Below are 15,188 nucleotides of genomic sequence, written 5' to 3'. Positions count from 1 at the left end.
TACTTGAATTAATATGCTCGACCCGACCAAAGGAATAGGAAAGTAATATAAATACAATGGAAAATGAGAGGGAACAAAGCGAAACGAGAGAAAAGAAATTAAGATAGAAATAAAAAAGTGAAGAAGTAGAAAAGTAAGGAATCGAGTTATAAAAGTGGAAAAGAAATAAGGAAAGAGATAAATAAGAAAGTGAAGAATGAAAGATAAAGAAATAAGGAATTAATGAAGAAATAAATATAGAAGACGAAGAAGAAGAAGGTTGCAAATGAATATGAGGGGTATTTCCAAGAGACCAGTATAGGAGACCGGCTCGAGGAAGAATGAGCGCTCGGAGTCCGGGCGCTGCCTCCTGCGCTCAGCCCCACTCTCCGCCATCTCCCACTCCCAGAGTCCTGCTGCGACGAATTTGCGCGCCTACAATTTTGGGCAACTTCCAGTAATTTCTAAATATGCTTGGCCAGAATTTCCGTTTTCTGAGTGTTAATATTTTACTTTATTGATTTAATTAATTAGTTTAATGTTACAAACACTTAATTTATTAATATTTCAATTTAAATGTAATTTATTTTCGATATTCTACAATTTCAATTCAAATTTTATCTACTCCGTATATTCTGCAAGATTTTTATTTAGCTTCAATTTTATATTTTGAATAAATTTTTAAAGTAAATCAAGATCCAATAATATTTAGTAAAAATTGAGCTGCTACACGGGTGTCAAGTTGGCACTTTCTTCGAAATGTCTTAAAAATATTTCAACAATAAGCTTTTTCAATAATTCTTGAGAAGTTCTATATTTCCCGGTCTCGTTCTAAGAGTTGCTTTGGGAACCAGCGGTGAGTAGCGGAGAACCTCTGTCCGCCAAGGTACACGTTCGTGAACACGTTCAGCTCGGCTACGACGGGATTATCACTATCGACGGAGTGATGATCCCAAATCCTACTTCCAAACTCGCCGCTACGATTTAGCGGCATGATTTTGGTACCGCCGAAAACCGTAGCGTTGTGCATCTCCCTACTGACAGAGATGAGTTTTAGGCGATACCAAAATCATGGCGCTAAATCCTAGCGGCGAGTCTGGAAGTAGGATTTGGGATCATCACTCCGTCGATAGTGCCAATCCCGTCGTAGCCGAGCTGAACGTGTTCACGAACGTGTACCTTGGCGGACAGAGATTCTCCGCTACTTACCGCTTGTTCCCAAAGCAAGACTTCGAACGTCTCCCTATTCGTCTCTGGCGCCCACCATTTGAATTTACCATCTATTATCCGTTCCTAACTTAACAACCGATGGTCTTCCTCATCAATATTGTCATTACTAATTGTAAACTATGACAGACTTACATGACTATACTTGAATTGGAAATGATCAGATCAGGATAGGAGAAAAGAGAAGCGCAAGAGTTGACATACAAAATCATTTATTCATATAAAAGGACACTTTATACTAGCACGTACTGTCTTAAATCTAGCGTTCCGTAGTTGGGATCACCGGCGGATGCTCCTGACTCGTTCGTTTCCTCATCATTTATCACATATGTAATACGTAGCAAACAATAATGGGTTACATCGAGAAAGAAGAGGAAGAAGAAAAAGAAGGAGGAAGGGACGAATCAAAAAAAAGAGTAAGAGAAAAAAAACAGAAAATGGAAAAATGTCCGAGAAATCCTCAAGTTGTGCCCCATCACGAGGACGGCTGCACTGCGTCTACGAAACTACATTTGTTAATTGACGACTGGCAGTTGTGAAAAATGAAAATTATTCTTTCAATTATCCAATGCTTTAAAAAACATAAGGTATTCGTTTAACGTTCTCGTATTGCCAGTCGATTCTCAACGCGTATACAATATCTCGGATTGATTAGGGTAAACGAGCTCCGATAAGGAATCGTCTAATTACATATTTACGGTACGCATATTTATATTATTATTTATATCATTACCGTTGATATTACTCGTTATTCATTAACGTCCACGTTATAGTTATATCGATATAAAATGGGTATAAAGATAAATACTAAGTTTTTCGACTAAATCCTAATTGGACTCTTGCTTTCTTGAAATTGTCGCAGCTCCAGCGGTACGCGAATCTTTTTTTTTTTTCCTTTACATCGTCAACCCTCCGTCTTCTCCCTTCTATCCAATACGAATTCTCGATGTTGTCCCTTCTCCTATTTACTCAACCGTTTACTCTATGGCAAGTGCATGAATATTCATTTTGGAAGATAGGAGCGTACTTCCCAATTCGATTGGAAAATTGGACACGGTGACGTCATCTTGAATCGTCGTAGTAATGGCGTACCCCCAATGCTGGCCAATCGCGTCAGAACGCTTGAAAGAGTTTTATTGCCTGGCCGCGCGAAATATACACATAGACCAGCTAGTCCGGGCGTTCGAGTGGCAGAAGCTTAAAACTATATATATATGTGTGTATATATATACCAACGTGAGCACGTATAATGTATATATCGTGAGAGAAATAAGGCAATAAAAGAAAAAACAGAAAGTCTAAAGGAAAAAAAATAATATAAGAAAATTGAAATGGCTGCGATTCTACCGATCAAACGGCCCGGAATCAATAGCTGGGTCGCACGGCTAGGCGAGGACACTAATAATTATCATCCATAATTTATAAATCGAGTACAAAGACTACAGGCTGTTTCAAGCAAAAACGTGCCACGGTCCTTCTGTTTTCCTAAATATAAATACAGACAGTATGCGTAGTATCGTGCGATGACGTAGTAATCACCTATAAACTACGTCCCGTATCTTCGAAGCGTGACGTATTTCCCGCATGGTTCCAAAAATTATATTAAAGAAAAAACGAAAAAAAAAACAAGAAGTTAGTAAAGGCAAAAAATTGGAACACCTTTTGGGCCTTTAAAAAGAATTCACCCCTTCCTCCTTCCTCCCCGTCAATACGATTCAACCCCCGTCTGTCATGTCCAATCGATCATCCCCTTAAAAGTCACAGATAATCGATTTTTTAAAAATATTAACAATAAATCGCGACACTTCGAAGCTGAAGGACGCAGTTTAAGACTTCGTAGAAGGTATTATTAAATGTTATTATCAGTTATTGTATCAATTGAAGAGTATATTGTATAAGATTCATTATAATCGTATGTATATATGTATATATATACTATATATATATTTATATATATATGACGCCGGCTCGCCGGAGAAGCTTTCTTTTTTTTTTTATATCTTGGTCGGTCCTCCGCCCGAGCCGCTTATTTGAGCTTCGAGTTGCGTGTACGTTTGCACGTTGAAGTTAGTGCGATTGTCGTTAGCCGCCATTCATAACAGTACCGTCGATCGAGTCCTAATTTATCATGTAATTAACACATCAATGGATCAATGATTAAATGACTCGACCGAGTGATTGATCTGTTACGCATCGCGGCCTACCTATTAACGTCTAACATATTATTCGCATTCATTCATTCTAACTACCCTTTGATCCGTGTCCTTCTTCGTCTTCCATTTTGTGTTATCCATATATCGTTCCACCTTCGTTTTTCTCCATGATCTTCTTACATTTCTTTTTCTCATTTTCTCTCATCCCCGTGATCGGACTGATCACGTGATCTCTTTCTTGTAAGTTGGCGACTTTGATATGGCTATCGGTCTGTTGTCTTTTATCCCCCCGTTGTTCTCTTAGCTGTTGTCGATGTTGTTCACTATCGGAAGCGAAAGCACCGCCATCTAGCGGATACTGACGAAGGCACAGTTAATAAGTCTCGTTCGTTCCTCAAGCTCCCAATAATTTGAGTAACCGCGCGAAAGCGCTCGCAGCGCCTTGCAATAGACGGTGACTACAATAATTAAACGTTAAAATACGCAACGATATCATATTCGTAGTTTTTCATTGACAATTCGTCATTTTGAAAAATTTATGGACGTCCTAAATTGATTGCCTCCCACTGTCATCCTCGTGATCGTATATCGTATGTGTACGTTATTACCTTTTCGGTATCGTTATTATGTTTTTTTTTGCGTCATTTTGGCACCAGAAACGCGCCCTTACTATTAATATTATTTTTTTCGTTTGTTTATCTGCTTACATATATAAACGTTACGTTTTGGCCACTCAGTTCGCGTTCGCCGAGCACATAATTGTCTTGTGTCACGCGACATTAGAATAATTTTAATTCACTTTTATACAACACTGTCTTCTTTTTCAAGATTCTCCTCACTTGACAATCCTCGTAATCTTGGTATCCATTTTGAGTCCGACGCTTAAATCTTGGCCGAGGGCTCATCTCCTCCTTCTGGCTGTAGCAGCTGCGATCATTTGCCTAAGCATCGGCTCGGGGCTGCATACTCTGGGATCACACTTCATGTTGCCATCACCGCCACAACTGTAAGAGTGTAAATAAAAAATTAATTTTTAAACGCTCCATGAACAATTGAAATAGGGAATTGCATTGTTTCAGGAATTTACTTACGTGCAATGGAGGCATGGTCCTGAAGCGGACTTGATGACTTCGCCAACGTGGTAGGCCTGTCCGCGAATCTGGCAGCCACTTCGTCTCGCAGCGCCTTTGTACGCGTGCGACAGGAAGTGTGGCGGCAATGTCGTTGTGGTGGTAGTTGTCGTTGTTGTCACGTTCAGTGAAGTGGCCATGGAAACGGGACACTCGTATCTTGGACAACAGAAGCCGTTTATTGGTTCCTCGTGACAGCCTGGTATCGGCGGTGGGCAACTCTGTTGCAGACAGATGATGTCGCTGCGGAAGCAGAAGCAGAAGTCGCAGGGATCGTCGCGTGGAATTTGCTGTGCGGAGACGTAGACCTTTCCGCCGTAGCGACAGGTGCCTGGACCGTAGACAGCCTGGTCGTCCTCATCGTAATCCTCTTCTGGGTTCAGATAAGTGCCACTATTGACGGGGAAGTGAGGATTCTCTTCGGTAGGTATCGTCTGGTCAGGATACTCTGGAATACCCTGAGGTTCTAGTACACCTGCTGAGTGATCCACGCTACTAGGTTTCGAAGGTTCCTTGTCATCTGGTCCGATGGTTAGTTGACCTTCGGTGTCGTCGTGCTCCTCGGGAAGGACGTCGGGTACGTTCACGTGTTGCTCAAGATCATCCTCTGGGAATTGATCTGATGTTTGATCTGGAGATTGGGCTGGGGATTGGTCTGGTGATTGAACGTCTGATATCTTGGTAGGTTCTTCAGGTTCCTGTGGTATTTGTGCTGGTGAGGGTTCTTCTGGAATTATTGGTGAAGTTGTCAATCTTTCTTGAGGTTGTTCGGTTACGGATGGTTGTGCACTTTCGGCTTCTCCAGCAGATTTGGTTGGGAGTATTTCTTCTTCTGGTTTCTCTTCAGCAACTGGACTTACAGTCAAGCCGTCCTCTGATTCAGATGGAGTGGCTGATTTTGTTGGTTCTTCTGCAGGACTTGAAGAGCTGGATTCAGGTGCAACAGGACTGCCAGTTGGTATTTCCTGGGGTGCTGATGATTCTGTTGGTTGTTCTTCAGGAACCGTGACTATTTCTATTGGCTTCTCTTCCTTGGTAGAAAGTGTGGTCGACTCAGCTGGTACAGCTGCAGGTTCTTCAGTTGATTGTTGTTCCTCAGTAAGAATTGGTCCAATTGTGGGCTTATCTTCAAGTACAGCGGCAGTGGTTTGTTCTTCGGGAACAGCTGGTTCCTTCTCAGGTTCTTCCTCGGAAACAGAAGCTTCAGTTGGAATGTGCTCAGGAATTTCAGATATTACTGGTTCTTTTTCTTCTACTGAAGGTAGTTCCGTTTGTTGTGCCACATCAGTCACGGCCTTTGTTGGTTTCTCTTCCTCTACAGGTATCTCTTCTACCAAGGGCTTCTCTTCGACAGGTTTTTCTTCTTCTGCGGGTTTCTCTTCCTCTGCAGGTTTAACTTCTTCTGTAGGCTTCTCTTCTGCAATTTTTTGTTCTTCAGTTGGCTCTTTTTCTACTGGTTTCTCTTGTTCTATAGGTTTCTCTTCTGCAAGCTTTTCTTCTTCCGCCGGCTTTTCATCTGCAGGTTTTTCGACTGTAGGCTTCTCTTCTTCAGCAGGTTTCTCTTCTATAACAGGTTTGTCTTCTGCAATTTTCTGACCTTCAGTAGGCGTTTCTTCTACTGGTTTCTCTTCTTCTGCAGGTTGTTCTTCTTCTGCAGGCTTCTCTTCCGCAGGCTTCTCTTCTATAACAGGTTTGTCTTCTGCAATTTTCTGACCTTCAGTAGGCGTTTCTTCTACTGGTTTCTCTTCTTCTGCAGGTTGTTCTTCTTCTGCAGGCTTCTCTTCCGCAGGCTTCTCTTCTTCAGCAGGTTTCTCTTCTGCAATTTTCTGTCCTTCTGTAGGTGTTTCTTCTACTGGTTTCTCTTCTTCTGCAGGTTGTTCTTCTTCTGCAGGCTTCTCTTCCGCAGGCTTCTCTTCTTCAGCAGGTTTCTCTTCTGCAATTTTCTGTCCTTCTGTAGGTGTTTCTTCTACTGGTTTCTCTTCTTCTGCAGGTTGTTCTTCTTCTGCAGGCTTCTCTTCCGCAGGCTTCTCTTCTTCAGCAGGTTTCTCTTCTGCAATTTTCTGTCCTTCTGTAGGTGTTTCTTCTACTGGTTTCTCTTCTTCTGCAGGTTGTTCTTCTTCTGCAGGCTTCTCTTCCGCAGGCTTCTCTTCTTCAGCAGGTTTCTCTTCTGCAATTTTCTGTCCTTCTGTAGGTGTTTCTTCTACTGGTTTCTCTTCTTCTGCAGGTTGTTCTTCTTCTGCAGGCTTCTCTTCCGCAGGCTTCTCTTCTTCAGCAGGTTTCTCTTCTGCAATTTTCTGTCCTTCTGTAGGCGTTTCTTCTACTGGCTTCTCTTGTTCTATAGGTTTCTCTTCTTCTGCAGGTTTCTCTTCCGCAGGCTTCTCTTCTTCAGCAGGTTTCTCTTCTGCAATTTTCTGTCCTTCTGCAGGCGTTTCTTCTACTGGTTTCTCTTGTTCCACAGGTTGTTCTTCTTCCGCAGGCTTCTCTTCTATAACAGGTTTGTCTTCTGTAATTTTCTGACCTTCAGTAGGCGTTTCTTCTACTGGTTTCTCTTTTTCTACAGGTTGTTCTTCTTCTGCAGGCTTCTCTTCGGCAGGCTTCTCTTCTTCAGCAGGTTTCTCTTCTGCAATTTTCTGTCCTTCTGCAGGCGTTTCTTCTACTGGTTTCTCTTGTTCCACAGGTTGTTCTTCTTCCGCAGGCTTCTCTTCTATAACAGGTTTGTCTTCTGTAATTTTCTGACCTTCAGTAGGCGTTTCTTCTACTGGTTTCTCTTCTTCTGCAGGTTTCTCTTCCGCAGGCTTCTCTTCTTCAGTAGGTTTCTCTTCTGCAATTTTCTGTCCTTCTGCAGGCGTTTCTTCTACTGGTTTCTCTTGTTCCACAGGTTGTTCTTCTTCCGCAGGCTTCTCTTCTATAACAGGTTTGTCTTCTGCAATTTTCTGACCTTCAGTAGGCGTTTCTTCTACTGGTTTCTCTTTTTCTACAGGTTGTTCTTCTTCTGCAGGCTTCTCTTCGGCAGGCTTCTCTTCTTCAGCAGGTTTCTCTTCTGCAGTTTTCTGCCCTTCTGTAGGCGTTTCTTCTACTGGTTTCTCTTGTTCTACAGGTTGTTCTTCTTCTGCGGGCTTCTCTTCTTCAACAGGTTTCACTTCTGCAATTTTCTGTCCTTCTGTAGGCGTTTCTTCTACTGGCTTCTCTTGTTCTATTGGTTTCTCTTCTTCTGCAGGTTTCTCTTCCGCAGGCTTCTCTTCTTCAGTAGGTTTCTCTTCTGCAATTTTCTGTCCTTCTGTAGGTGTTTCCTCTACTGGTTTCTCTTCTTCTGCAGGCTTCTCTTCTACAGGTTTTTCGTCCGCAGGCTTCTCTTTCGTAGTTTCCTCTTCTTCTACAGGTTTTTCTTCAGGAATTGCAGCTTTGGTAGGCTTCTCTTCCTCAACAGAACCTGCAGTTCCTGGGGTAGCTTCTTTAGTTGGTTTTTCTTCTGCAACTGATTCATTTGGTTTTTCTGCAGGTTCCTCAGCAGGTTTAACAGGTACCGATCCTTCAGTTGGTTCATTAATAGTTGGCTCAACTGGTTTTTTCGATTGGTCCTCAGAACTTGTGACTTCTGCTTCAACAGGTTGTTGTGTCTGCTGTTCAATAGGAACTTCTTCTTCATCTACAGGTGTACTAGTCTCCTCCGTAGCTGGAGAAATTGGTTTAGCCGGCTGTTCATCAATAGAAGCACCAGTTGGTTCACCTTCAATTGGTTTAATGTCTTGATCTGGTTTGATTTCAATTGGTAATTCGCTACTTGTTTCCACTGTTCCAGGGGCAGAAACTGGAGTCTCTTGAACCGGTTTTTCAGACTCTTCAGGTAATTGTTCCTTAGGTAGCTCATCAACGGGAGTAGGAATTGGAGCAGGAGTTTCAGATTCATCTGGTTTTCCCTTAACTGCTCCAATTGCTTGTTCCGTTGTCTGTGCAATAGGTGTTTCAGCTTCACCAGGAGCAGCAGATTTAACAGGTACAGCAGCTTGTTCCTCAGACGGTACGGCAGGTGCAGAAGTATCTTGTTCAATTGATGCAGCTGGCGTAGTAGCTTCTCCTTCAATTGGTTTAACATGTACAGAAGGTGCTGGAGCCTCTCCTTCAACTGGAACTGAAGCTTCCTCTTCAACAGGAATAGCAGGCGCAGTCGTCTCTCCTTCAACCGGAGCTGATGTTTGCTCTTCAACGGAAACTGCAGGTGCGGATGTTTGAATTTCAACTGCCACGACAGGAGGAGAGGTTTCTTGTTCAACTGGTGCGGGGGTTTCACCTTCAACTGATGGTTGTACAGTCTGTTCTTCTCCAGCTGCGGCTGGTTTTTCAACCAATGTGGGTTGTAAAGATTGCTCTTCAACAGGAATAGCAGATTCAGTAGACTGTCCCTTAACCGATCCAGTCGAATCGGTTGTCTCTTGTTCAGGCTGTTCTTCAGTAGAAATTGTCGGTTCACTTGGTGAGGCAGGTTCAACGGGTGCACTAGGCTGTTCCTCAGGAACAGTTTCTGGTGCTGGTTTAGTGACTTCTTCATCTGCAGGTTTCTTAGTTTCACCTTCGGTTGTAACAACTGCATCTGTTTTCATTTCACTTGTTGGAGTAGATGGATGCTCGAGAGGTTCTTCCGCAGTTGGTTTAGCAGTTTCTACTTCAGCAGAATCGGGACTAGCGGTTTCAATTTCGACAGATGCAACTGTACTACCAGGATGTTCACCTTTAACAGGTACTACGGGTTCTTCCGATATGACTGTTTCAGGCTCCTGAGGATGAACGGCCTTAGTTGGTAACTCAACTTCCTGTTCAGAAATTCCTTCTGGCGTGGTCGACGGTGCAAGAATTTCCTTTTCCACTGGCTCTGCTGTATGTTCCTCGACTTCAGGTGCAATAGGTTCAATAGGTTGTTTCGGTTCGCTACCAATACTTGAGGGTTCCGTACTCTGAGACAGATTTTCTTCATCCTTACCAGTCTCAACTGTTTTGGTCGGAATCTTTTCAGTTGGTTGCTCTGGTGTCGGTTCAACAGGTTTCTCCTCAATGGGAGTAACTACTTCATCAACGGCAGGTACTGGTTCACCAATGGAAACTACAATCTGACCCTCTTCAGGACTGCCAGGCTCATTTGGACGCTCTTCAACTGAGGGTTCTTTGCCAGATATTTCCGGAGTTGCAGTCTGCGGTGCCTCTTCTTCGCTTGTTGGTTTTTCAGTACCTTCTTCGGGTATCTTTTCTCCTGTGGGCAGAATGGAAGCTGGAGTTTCTTGTTCAACTGCTTCAACTGGTTCAGCAGTCTGTTGCTCCTCAATCGGACCAGCTGTGTGTTCTTCTGCTGATTCTGGAATTTCGGATGATATAACTGGTATTTCAGGGTGTCCTTCTGCAGCTGGTTCCTTGTGAGGTCCTTGTATCTGATCGGTCTCCGGTATAGCAACGTCTTCATCAGATGGTTTAGGAGTGTGATCTATTTCAGGAACACTTTTCACTGGTCCCACTGTTTGCTGTTCATCAGTTGGTTCCTTTTCAGCAGGCTCAACTATTCCACTAGTCTGTTCTTCAATAGAAGAGATAGGTTCAGTCGTCTGCTCTTGAGGTTTTCCAGTCTCAGCTTCCTCTCCAGAAATAGATATAGTTTCAGAAGTTGGCTTTTCCTCAGGAACAGGAGTTGCAGGTTCTTCAGCAGTAGCAGGCACTTCAGGCAGTTTTTCAGGAACAGCAGGGACGGTAGGTTCTTCCACAGCTGGCGTCTCAGGTACATGACCTTTGAGTGGAGTCTCCTCTGCAGGAGAAACAGGAGTAATAGGTTCCTCAGGATGCTCAGGCTGTACGGGTAGCTCAACACCCTTTTCAGGTACTGTGACACCTTCGACAGGAGAAACAGGAGAAGCTGGTAACTCCTCTCCAGGAACAACTGGACCAACTGTTTGTTGCTCATATGCTGGAGTATGATGTTCGGACATTTGGCTATCTGATTCCAATTCAACAGTAGGCGCAGATTCACATGTGTACATAGGGCAACACGATTCAGGACCAGCATGAATTGGCATGCAATTAGATAAGTGAGTTGGTGGGGGAGAACATTTAACAAGATCGCATTGAACGATACTGCTGACGCAGCGACAACTGATTTGACAAAGATTCGATGGTGGAATGATTGAATTATTGCCATAAGATTGACCATCGACGAGACAATTGCCTTCCCCAGGAATTCCTGAAGGACGAGCATCAACTGGACCTGAAACCTCAAGACCAGGTTCTTCAACTTTTTGCTCCCCTTCGATAGTTGGTTTTTGTGGTTGGCCAGGTGCAAGTGGTTCAGTTGGCACTGTTTCTTCTAGTGGTACTTCAGGTACGATTTTCTCACCCCCAGTAGGAGTTGGCTCACTTGGTTGTTCCCCGGTAATTGCTGCTTGAGGTTGTTGGTCAGATTTTGTTGGTTTTCCGTCAGGTACTGGAAGTTCAGGAGTTTTCTCGGATGTTCCAATGTGAACTTCAATTGGTTTCTCTTCAGGAACTGAAACTTCTTGTTGACCCTCAATTGGCTTTTCGTCAGTGATGGCTCCCTCTGTTGCTGGTATTTCTGAATGATCTTCGACTTGAATACCTTCCGTGGGGATCTCCTCCTTTTCTGCCGAGACTGTTGTACCCTCTTCGTGTTCAATTGGTTTCTCTTCAGACGAAACATCTGTAGGTTTCTTTTCAGAAACTGAGGGTTCAACTGGCTTTTCTTCAGCACTGGGTATAGTCTCAGGTTTCTGATCATCAATGGAAGGTATAACCGGCACATCGGGCGTTTCTGCTAGAGTTCCACTTTGTTCCTTAGAAATCTCAGGTACAACCGGAATTTCAGTTGATTGTTCAGAAAGATCTTGCACAGCTGGAGTTGCACTTGGTTCCTCAGGAACTTCCTGCACAGCTGATGTTACATTTGGTTCTGCAGGAATTTCTTCTGCAGTGGAAGTTACGCTTGGCTCCTCATGCTTTTTCTGTGCATCTGGAGTTCCGCTTGGTTCTTCAGGCGTTTCCTGTACAGCTGGAGTAGCGGTTGATTCTTCAGGAAGTTCTTGCACAGTTGGAGTTGCACTTGGCTCCTCAGGAGTTTCCTGCACAGCTGGCGTTGCACTTGGTTCTTCGGGAATTTCCTGCACACCTGGAGTTGCACTTGGTTTTATGGGAACTTCTTGCACACCTGGAGTTGCACTTGGTTCCTCGGGACTTTCTTGCACACTTGGGGTTGCGCTTGGTTGTTCAGGAGTTTCCTGAGAAGCTGGAGTTTCACTTGGTTCCTCAGGAGATTCTTGCACACTTGGAGTTGCGCTTGGTTCTTCAGGAATTTCCTGCACAGTTGGTGTTGCACTTGGTTCCTCAGGAATTTCATGCACAGCTGGAGTTGCACTTGGTTCCTCGGGTGTTTCTTGTACACTTGGAGTTGCACTTGGTTGTTCAGGAGTTTCCTGAGCAGCTGGAGTTCCACTTGGTTCCTCAGGAGATTCTTGAACACTTGGAGTTGCACTTGGTTCTTCAGGAGTTTCCTGGACAGCTGGAGTTCCACTTGGTTCCTGAGGAGTTTCTTGCACACTTGGAGTTGCACTAGGTTCCTCAGGAGTTTCCGATTTCTCGGGCTTCTCTTCTGCAGGAGCTTTCTCTGGTTTCACTTCGGAAATTGATGCCTCAGTGGATTCTGTAGCAGGCGAAGATGGCGTTTCTGATTCAGTAGCAACTTTAGTAGGTTCTTGCTCTTGAATGGGACCTTCGGAAATTCCTTCTTGAACTGCAGGAACTTCTGTTGACTTCTCTCCCTCTTCCGTAGATTCAGTTGGTTTTTCTTCAGTTACAATTTCAGGTTTCTGAACCTCATCGTCAACACCAGTAGCAGACTTCGTAGGTTTGATTTCTTCCTTAACTGGTTTTTGCTCTGCATCAACTTCTTCCGGTTTCTCGTCAGTCGAAACCGAAGGTGCAGTAGGAATGTGTTCCTCCGCGATGGATCCCTCGGTCAAATGTTCTTCTACTGATTCTTCGACAGGTTCTACACTTGATTGTTCCTCTATGAGAGGCCGTTGAGTTTGTTGCCCCTCCTCTGTCTGAGCAACAGAGTCTTCGGTAGGCTTCTGCTCCTCTTCATCAGCAGTCTCAATTGGTTTTTCTTCCACAACTGGCGCTTCTGTGTGTTCTGATTCAATAGCTGATTTAGTCGGTTCGATTTCTCCAGTAGGTTGCTTTTCTTCCTGGATAGAAGGTTCTTCCGCAACCTTGGTAGGTTCAACTTCTACGGCCAAGGTACCTGCAGTAGATCCCTCAACAGATTCAGTTGGTTTTTCCTCTTCAAGTGGATTTTCCGTTTCGTGCAATTGAGGAGATCCTACATCTGGCTGCTCCTGAGAGACAGCCGCCTCCGTCACAAGTGCTCCATGTCCTTCAGTAGATTCTTGTTCTGCTGTAGGTTCTGTGGTTGCCTTTTCTTCACTCTCAGCAGGTCCTTTAGTTACTTGCTCTTCACCGGAAGTTGGAATTTCAACGGGTTTTTCCTCGGCAACTGCCTTAGTTGGTACTTCAGTAGCAACTTGTTCTTCGGAGGGTTCTTTGGTTTGTTGTTCCTCATCTGGTCGTGTGGGATGTTCTTCACTTGATGGTTTTACCTCTTCACTTGGTTCTGCTGGTTTCTCTTCAGTAATCGAAGACTCAGTTGGAATCTCTTCAGCGGAAGTAGCCTCTGCTCCTGTCTTAATTACCGAATCTCTTTCTGGTACTTTAGTTTCAGTAGGTTTCTCTTCTACAACAGATGCTTCAGTGGATATTTCAGCAGGAACTGATTCTGTAACAGCCTCCTCAACTCTGTCCTCGGTAACTGGTTTCTGTTCCTCGGAAGGTTCTTGAGCAGTAGTTTCGGTAGATGGGCCAGCTTCACTTTCCTGGTCAATTGGTCCCTTGGTAGGTACATTTTCACCAGCTAGTTTCTCGTCAATTGGCTTCTCTTCAGGAACTTCACCGTGTTCAGGAATTCTTTCAGTGCTGTGAGAAATGTGTTGGATATGAGAGTCTGTAGTTGCAGGTGTCTCTACATCAATTTCTGTAACAGATAGTTCAGGCTTAACTTCAGGAACAACACCGTGACTCTCGGGTTCGACTTGCTCTTGTTGATCTGGTGCTCCAGCTTCAACTGGTGAGATGGGTTTCTCTGTTACTTCAGTATCAGCTCCGTCAGAAGTTGACTCTTCCGATGGAAGATACGTGGAGGGTTGTTCACCAGCTATCTGGCTATGAGGAACATGTAATTCCGGATGCTCAGTGTCACTATATCCTTCGGTAACCTGAACTTCATTGATTGCATCCTTATCCTCAGCCTTATGAACTGGTACACGTTCCGGAACCGAAATACCAGTTGATCCTTCTAATGGTGATTCTGTCTGTTCCTGACTGATTCCAGATTTTGTCGGAAGTTCAATTCCAGCGGGTCCTTCAGTTGGAAGTTCTTCAGAAACTGCAGGACTTTCTTCTGGCTTCTCTACAATAACGACAGGTCCTGCTGTTGCAAGTTCGTCATCAATTGGTGCCTCGGTTGGTTTCTCTTCGACGACTTCTGTCTGTTGCTCAGGAACTTCTTTAGGTGTTTCTCCGGAACCCTCAGCATGTTCTTCACTGCTGACAGTCTTGGTCGGTATCTTCTCTTCCTCAGCAGCAGATTCCGTAACGCCCTCCGTCACAGCTTCTGGCGATTTCTCAGTGACTTCTTGTTCAAGCGTGGGTTCAACAGGTTTCTGTCCTTCTGATGTAGATTCAGTAGGCAATATATCAGTCTTCTGAACAGGTTCTTCAGTAGGCTGTTCCTCCACAGATGCTTCAGTCAAATTCTCTTCGACAGCTGGAATTTCAACTGGTTTCTGTTCTTCTTGAGAAATTCCTGCCTCGGTAGAAATCTCTTCCTCCGCTGGCTTCTCTTCGACAACCCCGGCTTCAGTAGCTCCCGGTCCCTCAGCAATCTTTGGTACTTGAGTCTGTTCTTCTTCAGCAACAACAGGTGCTTCAGTGCCTTGTTCAAGTTCACTAGCTTCAGTCTGCGATTCTGTAGTAGGGGGTGTTCCAGTAAAATGATCCTCCGGTTTCTCTCCGTCTCCAACTGGCTTCTTCTCAACAGTAGACTCCTCCGTAGAGCCTTCTTTCTCGGGAACCTCTGGAGTGTGCTCCTCTACTTCAACTGGTTTCTCAACCCTTTCAACTTCCTCCTCAGGTTTCCTCTCAACGCTAGTTTCAGTTTGTCCTTCAGGAACTTGAACCTCTAGTTCATCTATTGTGGCACGAGTAGGCTGTTGTTCAGGAACTGCATTCTCATCCAATGGCGCAGAAGTTTCAGAAGCAGGAACTTCATGACCTTCAGTAACAGGAACATGTTCGATACTACCCTCGGTAATGTGTTCAATATCCTGATGCTCTTCAGGTATGATGTTATCGGCACCAGGGAAGGATTCATTGACCTGACTGATCTGCTGAGTATCATCCTGGTCAGGTAAAGTAGCCTGAGTGGGCAAAATAGCATTCTCATCCTGTTCAGGAAGAGGAACCTTGTCCTGATGATCCTCTATCTGTTGATCGTCTCCTTCCCACAACTTAGTAGGCACATTCTCGTCATCCTCTGCAACAAAACGACACAAGAATAACAATCTGAAGAGTCAGGGAGCGGGAACCTGCTGATGTA

At 44.3% G+C, this 15,188-nt stretch overlaps 1 protein-coding gene across 5 annotated transcripts in view; it reads right to left on the bottom strand.

The window, feature by feature from the left end:
• Positions 1-3,553: 3,553 nt before the first annotated feature.
• Positions 3,554-15,188, bottom strand: part of LOC107266704 (titin) — a 30,017-nt gene continuing 18,382 nt past the window's right edge. Inside the window, exons 6-10 of one of the 5 annotated variants that reach the window (XM_025084048.1) lie at positions 11,685-15,125; positions 6,859-11,645; positions 6,508-6,726; positions 4,451-6,141; positions 3,554-4,363 (exon numbers count right to left, since the gene is read on the bottom strand). In XM_025084048.1, coding sequence (XP_024939816.1) covers positions 4,261-4,363; positions 4,451-6,141; positions 6,508-6,726; positions 6,859-11,645; positions 11,685-15,125 — 10,241 coding nt within the window. In that variant the 3' untranslated portion in view covers positions 3,554-4,260. Of the gene's footprint in view, positions 4,364-4,450; positions 6,259-6,507; positions 6,727-6,858; positions 15,126-15,188 lie in introns of all 5 variants that reach the window. The other 4 variants (XM_025084045.1, XM_025084060.1, XM_025084053.1 and 1 more) reach the window with 4 other exon arrangements.

Source organism: Cephus cinctus, unplaced genomic scaffold, assembly GCF_000341935.2.
Source record: "Cephus cinctus unplaced genomic scaffold, Ccin1 Ccin1_scaffold0022, whole genome shotgun sequence".
NCBI lineage: Eukaryota > Metazoa > Arthropoda > Insecta > Hymenoptera > Cephidae > Cephus > Cephus cinctus.
Note: the sequence above shows the minus strand (reverse complement) of the source record. Positions and strands in the feature narration are given on the sequence as shown.